Raw genomic sequence first — 10,750 nt, 5'->3', positions numbered from 1 at the left:
ACAGAATGGGAACTATGGGGGTCGGCACAAATGTATTTTTCGGAAATTGCACTCCCCAGGTGCCAACAAAAGAATTGGAAAGCAAAAATTGGTCATTGAATAACAAAACTGTGGTATGGAAAAGGACCATTATGTATGTTGTGTCAGATATATATAAGATTGCCAACCCTCCATGATTGTCCTAGAGTCTTCAGGAATTGAAGACTGGTCTCCAGGCCACTGCTACGAGCCATCTTGAAGAAAAATCATCAGGACATTAAAAAAATTGTGTGCTTTTTAAAATTTTCTTTGAACACTTTCACTTGTTAGTTATAAAAAAAAATTGGCGATGGGGAAAACGAGCTGTTTGACTGAAGTTGAGAATTATCTAATTGGGTAATGAAGAGTTTGTCTGCTTCTCAATTGGTGTAGGAAGGCGGTGCACTCTGAGAATGGACGTGTTGGTGGACCATTGGTGGAGGCGGGGCAGTTGGAGATGGGAGGTCATGTGATGAAACTCCAATCAGAGTTGGTAACCCTAGATATATAAAACAGGGTAGAAATGGCTGGCCCATTAAAGTAGCTTATTTCTGCTTTCCTTCAGTTAAAGAATAAAAATATGATACATTTAGGACATTCAAGCTGCTGCATTCAGACTTGAGATGATCTTTGCACTTTTTAATTTGCACCATGGCTGGGTAGAGGTTTTCGATCCCCATTCTCAGTGTTAACATGGACTCCTGGAGAAGACAGTATGAAAACATCTGCATTTATACGGTGCCTTTTCGGTCCTCAGGACATCTAAAGTCCTTCACAGCTAATGAAATACTTTTGAGGTGCAGTCCTCACTATAATGTCATACGCAGCAGCCAATTTAGTGCTTAGCAAGGTCTCACATACAGCAATGAGTTAAATGGCCAGATAATCTGTTTTTTTCTAGTGCTGTTTGTTGATGGATAAATATTGGGGAAAACATCAGGAGGACTCCCCTGCTCTTCTTCAAATAGAGCCCTGGGATCTTTTACGTCCATCTGAGAGGACAGGCGGGACCTCGGTTTAAGATCTCAATGAAAAGATAGTACTTCTTCAGTCCTGCACTGGAGTATCAGCTTAGATTATGTGCTCGTCACTGAGTGGGGCTTAAACCCACAACTTTCTGACTCAGAGATAAGCGAGCGACACCTAAAGTAAAAGGGAAAATGTGGGAGAAAAAATACACTGTCAATTAACAATATAAACGCACTCAAACACTGCACAGGTCTGGCAATATCATTTTGACTCAGTTCATTATCTTTCTAAATTTGTCCACTGACCACTTCAAAGTCAAGTCCGTGTTACATGTTGCAGGGAGTATATAAGAAAAGTGACATTTTGTAAAAAACAGATAGTTGCATTTAATCTATGAACTTTTCATTGTTTTCTGTGCATCCTTATATGGAAGACTCCATTTTACTGCTCTTGAAGGTCACTGCAGGGTCACAAGGCTTCTCAAATTCCAGAAGTGTAAGGTGTTCCACTGTGTTATCGACAGGCACGTAAATCACTTTGGCACCTAAAACGAAACCAAAAATAATTCCTTCAGCATTTCCGTTTTAGCTAAAGTGCAACTGTGGCAAATTGCTGCTCTTGTGTGTTCACACGTAACTGTGTTTTCTGGATTAGTTCTGTACCATTGAGATAGTCATCAACAAATGTAAAGACAATAACTGTCTTGTCAATATGGTGCCTGAATTCCCATCACAAAGTTGGACGTCTATTGATGAATTTGCCTAATTCATCAAAAGACATTTTCGGTTGACACACCCGAAGTTTTCAGGGTTGTGAACAAACTTCCAGATTCTTTCCTTATTTATTTCCGGTTTTCTCCCCTGCCCTCTTGCCATCGACTCCTGGTCTGGGGTACAGTTTTCTGGTTGCCGCTAGCCCTGCCTCACCTCACCCAAGGGGCATGGGGCCTTTATTCATGTGCGAGCCTCGACAGTGAGTGCCAACAGAAATGGGGACCATATGATCTCTCCCGAGAGATACCAGGCAGGCTGGTTCCTCTGATGATCCATATTACATGATCCTACTCAACACCTCTACAACAAGGGCATAAATCAGCCTGAACAGAGTGAGTACAGAACAACATTCTGCAGCAACCTGTGAAAAGGACAGCATCCTGACTCAGTGTCATCCCAAAGCACCCTCTCTTCGCTTGCCTGATTAATCCCAACAATCATTTGATCCTTTGACTGTGCCGTGCTCGCCAAGTATGTGCAGCTGTGATGACAATAAATGTCTGTCTCTGTGAACAAACTGTAAATGACTCAACAAAAAATCAAAAAAATCAAAAAAGAACTAAGGTGAAATGAATTGTCATTATTTATCAGGAATTCTTGCGATGCTTGCTAGTATGGGGAGGGGAAGAGACAAATAACAAAAATTTTTAAAACACTGCTTGCCACATCTAACGCACACCATACTGCCGACATCCTGAATCTATCACAAACCAGATAGTGGGAAACATACTTTGGTTGTTCTTGTTTGTAAATCTTAGGAAAGCTGTTTTTGTATCAAACTATCCACTTGAATTTCCCCTTAATGCCACAGTCTGTCCTTTCAAAGTGATTGAGTCCTCTCTCAAAACCAGTTTGGATATTTTCCATGTTGTAGTTCTGCCGTCAGCCCTTCAGCCCTGGTATGACCCTTATTTTAGCAATACAATCATGACTGCATGCTTTTTTTCTAAGGTCTGATAGCTCTTACTGCCAAGCAACCATTACAAACTGTGCTTACCCATGGCATGTGCACCGACAATGGGAAGGGCTGACCTCAATGAATTTTGCAAACTAGCTCTTTCTCCTACTTTCCATATGTTCCCTGCATACGGAAAAGACATGCAGGGAGGCTGACCAATAGTGTGAGTGTTTTAAAAGCTGGCTAGGCAGTAGCTCTAAAAGGGCTGCTGTTTGGCATTAAGGAGGAGAGGATGGTTTGTTAGCATTACATGGCAACAGGAGAAGCACTAGTATTGTTGTGAGGACAGGCAGTGAGTAAATTCATTGTCCAAAATGTGTGCAATTAGGGCACTTTTGAGGAATCAGTGGAGTTCTTGTTGCAGGAGGTGCTGCAAAGAAGGGTGACCCTCAGAAAGTCTCCCTCCTGTTAAAGTACAGGTCCAAACTGCATAGGGACGGGTAGTGCAGTGAGTTAATACAGATCAGAAAGAAGTCCATTTACTTCAGGAGAAGTGCAAAGGTTACATTATTATTATTGGGCATGGAAGACATGGTACAAATGTAAATGTTCACCTAATCAATATCAAGGAAATAGCATGCAAACCATGGGGATAAACTTCCACCTCATTTCTGCATACTCTTTTAATGCATTAAAGTTGCCGGACACAATCCTATTCGGGCACCTTAACAATTCAAAGCAGTGCTGTGAAGAAATACTGCTACCATAAACAGCATACATGTTGCATTACAGTGTGCCCACACAGGGAAGAAGGTACACTGGGCATGGGGTGGGGAGGTGGTCGGGGTGGGGGAGGGGTTGGGGGTTAATGTTTGGAATGCTCTGGAAATGTCTAGCTTCTTTATAAATTGAGTTTGCTTCTATGTCAATGTTGCGCATAAGAGGGGGGAACATAGCCCCTCGAGCCTGTTCCGCCATTCAATGAGATCATGGCTGATCTGTGACCTAAACTCTATATACCTGCCTTAACCCCATATCCCTTAATACCTTTGGTTAGCAAAATACTTTCAATCTCAGATTTAAAATCAACAACTAAGCTGGCATCGACTGCCATTTGCAGGAGAGTTCCAAACTTCTACCACTCTTTGCGTGTAGAAGTGTTTCCTAACTTCTCTTCTGAAAGTCCTGGCTCTAATTTTTAGGCTACATTCCCTTGTCCTAGACTCCCCAACCAGCGGAAATAGTTTCTCTCTATCTACCCTATCAGTTCCCCTTAATATCTTAAAAACTGCGATCAAATCATATTGCGCATCATGCTCCTGCTGTTCACAGTGGACCAGGATAGGTGGTAGGCCAGCTGTCAAACCAGCTTGCACAATTTCAGGAGATGGCCTTGGCCCTTTTTGGTTGATAAATCTATGGAGGATATAGGGTAGGGCGAGTTTGGAGGGGTGGTGTGTCATAGAGGATCATTCCTATCCTCTGTCTCAATCATCACTGCAGGATCAAACTGTGAACAGCAGGAGCACAACGCACAGTGTGATTTGCAACCTCGCCTCTCTTTGAAGGCATTGCATCAGAGATGCTTACCAATTCTATTTTTTTTCTCTTGCTTAAGGATCTTCTCAAGATTATGATAGAAGATAAAGTGACACCTTGGAACTGGGCACATCACAGGATCAAACACTCCACCTGTCCAGTCGCTTGTGGAATCTAGATCGTGAGTTTGAAGAAGGAACAGTAGGAGATGCATCTCTCCCAAGTGTGGAGGTTGCAGGAGAAAAAAAGAATGATAGACTTGCATTTATATAGCACCTTTCACGACCAAAGTGCTTTACAGCCAATTAAGTACTTTTTGAAGTGTAATCACTGTTGTAATGTAGGAAACGCGGCATCCAATTTGCTCACAGCAAGGTCCCACAAACTGCAAGAGAAGATAAACAGATAATCTGTTTTTTTAGTGATGTTGGTTGAGAGATAAATATTGACCGAGGCACCATGGAGAACTCTCCTGATCTTCTTCTAAATAGTGCAAAGAACAGGAAACCTCTGGCCAGACAACATTTCTCTGTTGTCTGAGCAAGGCGGTGGTATCGTACGAGGCCGGCCTTCAGACATGAGTTAAAGGAGGAGCAAAAGGCTTTATGACATCCTTTAAGTCCACCATCAGCAACTTGTGGATGTTGGTGAAGAAAATATAGCATTGCACCTCAATATCACTGAATACGTGAGGGAATTACTCAAATGCAGAGCACCATGGAGCAAATGATATCTTTATGGCTATTTACAATGATGCCCTAAAACACAAAAGCACAAAGCAATCAAATGCAGACCCAGTTTCTCTCTCCGATGCAGTGATGGCTACGATTAACACCTTGGGCATCCACTTACAGATTTGATAGGTTGGGGGATTCAGGCGGGAACAGCTAATAATTGTAGGCTCCACCACTCTGGAGACACACTGTCGTCAGATCATTTCAAGTTTGCAGGAAGTGGATGAGGAAAAGGAGGATGGGGAGGCCGATATGGAGGGATAAGGTGCGCAGGAGTCAAGATTTGTCCGTTAATTTGTGATCAAGAATTATTTCCACACATCTGTGCTCTCAGCATTGTTATCATTCCAATGAAAACATAAAAGTTGTCTGTCCTCAAAGAACAGTCAGCACATTATCTGCTGTTGAGTTCAACAGCCATCTTTCAGCCTCCTCTCATCATTTGGTATCTTTCCAAAACCTTCCCCAACCAAAACTGTCTGCACTGAGTAATAAAATTATATTTACAGTAATGCAGTGCTCAAATCTATACCAACGTGTTTCCTCTGGAAGGGAATCTATAATATGGGCTTCTTCTACTGACTTCTCTTTCGATGCAAAATTATACAACATGCAGCAGATGGTTATTAGTTTGGAGACCTCGGCTGGAACAATATGCCATCTGACCAGTCCAAACAATAGAATCATTGCATTGGTATGCCTATATTGTGCACCATAGCAATATATGTCATGTGTGCTGTGTTGATGCATGGCTATTTTTAAGTGGTGTCATCAGCCATGGATGCAAAGGGTAGACTTGATGTCCTTTGGAAAGCAAGCAAGTAAAAGTTCTGTGCCCTCTCCAGTTAGTGTCTTCTTTTCGCTGTCATATATAGAAGCTGTTACCTCTGGCAAACTTGGCAGCAGTCACTTGATTTATTCAGTTATACACTGCAGCTTATCTTATCTGGAAGATGTCCACCGTGGTGGCCTAGAAGAGTCCTGTAACAATGCTCTTCACTAAGAGCTGTCCCAGTCCCCAGAGTTTCCTGTAGATCATATGGCACAGCCCAGTCAAAGTCCCTGCAGTGAAGTGGAAGCAGCAAAAATGAGTCTCCTCTGACAGGTAGAACAGGTGTGGTCAACAAATATGGGTTCTTGGGCATTGACAGGTGCACACATACCACCTGAGGTGTACTGAACCTGAAAATTTCACCTCCTCACAAAATCATCTTCCTCATCTAATTATTCACCATTAGTGGAACAGCCAAAGGGATTCCCATCCTCAAACTGTTGTTAGTTGCAACTTGTAATGCAACATCAATTAAAAAGACTACAGGACAATCTGGCCTGCCAAAGTGAATTGTTTTGCAATAATACAGAAATGCACAGACCAAAAAGCTATTCAAAAATACAAGAGTGCCCAGTGCAAAAAAAGACCCAACAGTTTTCGACCAACTCCAATAACAGCAACCTTGCTTTAAGGATTATACTAAAGCAGGCCAGGACAGAGGTGCAGTGATGAGCCTATTTATGTGCGAGAGCTGCGCAGTGGGCGACAAAGCTTGGCAAAAACTTATGAAATACCACCTCCGGCTTGCCTGAAGTGCAGCCCGATAAATGCTATATATGAGAAGGCCAACACAGAATCATACACCAGCATACAACACCCTCCACTTCCCATTCTCCTCTGTCAGATGGAGGGGCTGCTATAGGAAAATCCAACATCACAAAGTCTGGCACAGTGCGAATCGGGTACATGAGGGCTCGTGATTAATACTGAATCCGCCCACACACAGTGAGGCTCCGTGCCGTTGGTGGAGCCACTAAAATCAGGGCTATTAACAAAAGAGTTGGTTTACAAGAAAAGTATTGGATGTCACATTGGGCTAGAATACTATTCTTTTACCAATACACGGACTGTAGGGACGTAAAATGTTTTTTCTCACTGAAGGCTGTGCAGCAACACACAGCTAAAACATTATTTGTACGGTGAAGCACATATTTCATAGAATGTTGCAACTGAAGTCACGATCGAATTCCCAGTAGATGTGAGTACACAAAACTGTCCAGAAATTTGGCAATGACCTCACTCAGAGACTACAAGGGTGGCTGGTGTGGAGATAGAATCACCAGGCCATGTAGCAAACCGAATACGCAAGGGTTTGGTGCTGAGAGGTCAATCTGTGATGTCTTAGATCTTTGCGCAGGAGGGCTAGTTGTGAGGGCATGATCACAATGAGTTCATCCTTGTGGTTGCAGCCCCTCCATCTGATAGGGGGGCGTGTGATTCTGTGTTGGCCTTCTCATATACGGTGAGGGTCAGCTTCCATTATTCTCCCTATTCCTTCTCTGTTATCTCATTGTCATGGTCTCATTCCCCGAGTCTCTTTAGGATTTTAATTGTTTCTATTCGTTGGCGGCGGGTGTTTTTTTATTATTAGGTGGGGGCGGGAGGTGGGGAGAGGAAGATTTAAGTTGTGGAAGTATAGCTCTAAGGAAATCGTCTTGCATTGGAATTTAGGCAGTGCTCCTGGGTCCTTGTGGTAAGCTTTGGAATTGAAAGTAGTGGAATAGATCATGTGTCAACGAGCTATTGAAAGATCATCATGTCACCCTTGTGGAGTAGTTGGCCCACCCTGGGGTTATCCATCTCATGCCTGCCTCTAAAACTACTCATGGAGAGTGTTTCTGAGAATTTCTCTCTCCCGTTGCAGGGTGGGGAGAACACAACAACAACAACAACAACAACTTGCATTTATATAGAGCTTTTAAAGTAGTAAAACATCCCAAGGCGCTTCACAGGAGTGTCATCAAACAAAATTTGACACCGAGCCAAATAGGGAGATATTAGGACAGGTGACCAAAAGCTTGGTCAAATAAGTAAGTTTTAAGGAGCGTCTTAAAGGGGGAGAGAGAGGTGGGGAGGCAGAGAGATTTAGGGAGGGAATTCCCTAGTTTAGGGCGAAGGCACAGCCGCCAATGATGGAGCGATGAAAATCGGGGATGTGCAAGAGGCTAGAATTGGAGGAGCGTAGACATCTCGGACAGTTGTAGGGCTGGAGATAGGGAGGGACGAGGCCATGGAGGGATTTGAAAACAAGGATGAGAATTTTAAAATCGAGGCATTGCTGGACCGGGAGCCAATATAGGTCAGCGAGCAAAGGGGTGATGGGAGACCGGGACTTGGTGTGAGTTAGGATATGGGCAGCAGAGGTTTGAATGAGCTCAAGTTTATGGAGGGTGCAAGATGGGAGGCCGGCCGGGAGAGCATAGGAATGGTCGAGTCTGGAGGTAACAAAGGCAAGGATGAGGGTTTCAGGAGCAGGTGAGCTGAGGAGGAATAACAGAGGATGGTGGAGGAAAACATATTTGAAAAATTAACCCAATCAACTGAGGCTTTATTCATTAATTGATAGGCAGATTTCTCCTCTCCTTATCTTTTGCAGGATCCATGCCTGTATGCACTATTATGGGTTGTTTCTGGGCCCTGTCAATCTATTCTGGTGTTTGTCACAGAATTGGCAGAGAAAGCCCTTTGCCTTTTAAATCTCTTGTATCCACATGACCTGACACCCACAATTGCTCAGAGAGTTATCCTGCAAATAGCTGAGCCACACAGACCTGGAAGATTCCAGTCAGTGCTGAACCAGAGCAGCAGTTGGAGTGGTACAATCGATCTCAGTGCCCTTGAGTTCGGAGTTGGAAAATGATCCAGGATTCCCACTCTCAATCTCGACCCAGTGACTGCTGGTGGAAATACATGCACATGGGCACTGGGTGCGATCAAGATCAGCCTTAGCTGCGATGCTGTTTGTGGTCAAATACCCTTTGACAGTCACTGTTAAGGTCCATGCATTTATGATAGCCACTTGGTTGAGGTCCTGGAGGGGAACTGGCAACTGTGGAACTGCACTCAGTAACCATTGAGAAAACTGGCAATCAGTTAATTGGATTGGTTCTTCAAATATATTTTCCTCCAACATCCCCTTACTCTTCCTTTGGAGATGGTGATTCTTTTTGGGATGAAGTTCTACAGGCACTGGTACCCAACTGGCCATTCTCCATGTGTGAGTATTGGCCTGTTATTTGAGCCTGGGTGCGAAGCCAGTTCCTGTCCTCATCCAAAGTCCACACGTGTGTAGTTTCAAGCTGGGGTCACTGGGCAGGAACCCTGACTAACATCTTGTCCAAAGTTAGCACTCCCACTGCCGTCCAGCAGACCAGGCATCAAACTTGGAGCCTTTCTGGTCTCTATGGGTCAGTAGCACAGCAATCTGTGTGTTCGTCATTGGGGGAGCAGGTCAACTGGATTCTTGCATGAACCATTAATTTATGAGGGACACTTTAGGAAGGATCTCACAAGGTGGTGGAGAGGATGCAGAGGAGATTTACTAGAATGGTACCAGGGATGAGGGACTTCACTTATGTGGAGAGAGGCTGGGATTGTTCTCCTTAGGGCAGAGAAGGTTAAGGGGAGATTTAATAGAGATGTTCAAAATTATGAGGGGTTTTGATAGAATAAATAAGAAGAAACTGGCAGGAGGGTCGGTCACCAGAGGACACAGATTTAAAATAATTGGCAAAAGAACCAGAGGAGAGATAAGGAGAATTTTTTTTACGCAGCGATCTGCAATGCACTGCCTGAAAGGGTGGTGGAAGCAGATTCAATATAATTTTCAAAAGGGAATTGGATAAATACTTGAAAAGGAAACATTTGCAGGGCTATGGGGAGTGGGATTAATTGGATAGCTCTTTTAAAGAGCCGGCACAGGCAAGATGGGCCGAATGGTCTCTTGTGCTGTATGATTCTATGAAGAAAATGTGGTTACTTACTGTGTTCTTTAGGTTTCTTTATCCTTTTATAACTTTGATAGATCACTACAAGAATTAGTGCTTCTGACAGTTGAAACACCAAGAAAATTAATGGGAATAAGTAAAGAGCACCAATATCTTCTTGGCGGAAAGCAACTTTCAGGATGGTGGTGCACAGTTGAATATTTTGGCATCCAGTTTCCATACAGACTGTCCGTTTGCACCTGCAAAAAGAGAGGAAATTTGTTGAAGGAGATTTTTTGGATGACGACCTTCATTGTGCTACAACAATTGGATCGGCCGTTATGATTGTTCAGGTAGCTGTGCTGATAGAACTAGAGTTGCTTATATGAATTGACAGTGAATTTACAGCAAACAAAATAGACCTAGCAGCTTGGAAGTGTTACACTGTGCTCCATAAGTACTGGCTGAATTCGAAAAAACTAAAGCAGACAAGTTACTGTCGATGATATTATCATAAAAGGATTTAATGTATTAGCACCTCCATTTATATGATGTGGAGATGCCGGTGATGGACTGGGGTGGACAAATGTAAGGAATCTTACAACACCAGGTTATAGTCCAACAAATTTATTTTAAAATCACAAGCTTTCGGAGATTATCTCCTTCTATATAGCAGAGGAAGGAATTTGATATGAGCTTGTTAATGGTACGTATGATAATATCACTGACACTGATTTCTAGGTCCAGCTGTGGTCCTTTTCTCAGTATTGTCCTCCAATTCTGACCATTCTTTTGGACTTCTAAAAATTTCCCTGTAATTGTGGAGACATTGGGATAGATTTTAACTTTGTGCAATAATGTAAAATGGATGCTAGCGAATCGGCAGCTTGTTTTCAATCTCTCCCGATTTTTATTTCCATTGAAGTCGACCCACTCCAGGTAGGGTCTGTCCAAGACTCTGTACAACTGAAGCATAACTTCCTCCCATTTGTATTCCAGCCCCCTTAAGATAAAGGCCAATATTCCATTAGTCTTTTTGGTTACTTTTTGTACTTGTGCAC

General features: G+C 43.1%; 1 protein-coding gene across 1 annotated transcript in view; it reads right to left on the bottom strand.

Annotated features, from left to right (window-relative positions):
• Positions 1–1,348: 1,348 nt before the first annotated feature.
• Positions 1,349–10,750, bottom strand: part of slc10a1 (solute carrier family 10 member 1) — a 33,339-nt gene continuing 23,937 nt past the window's right edge. The window contains exons 4-5 of the mRNA XM_067990982.1: positions 9,747–9,949; positions 1,349–1,531 (exon numbers count right to left, since the gene is read on the bottom strand). Of these exons, the coding sequence (XP_067847083.1) occupies positions 1,410–1,531; positions 9,747–9,949 (325 nt within the window). The 3' untranslated portion in view covers positions 1,349–1,409. The remainder of the gene's footprint in view (positions 1,532–9,746; positions 9,950–10,750) is intronic.

This window comes from Heptranchias perlo, chromosome 10 (genome assembly GCF_035084215.1).
Source record: "Heptranchias perlo isolate sHepPer1 chromosome 10, sHepPer1.hap1, whole genome shotgun sequence".
NCBI lineage: Eukaryota > Metazoa > Chordata > Chondrichthyes > Hexanchiformes > Hexanchidae > Heptranchias > Heptranchias perlo.
Note: the sequence above shows the minus strand (reverse complement) of the source record. Positions and strands in the feature narration are given on the sequence as shown.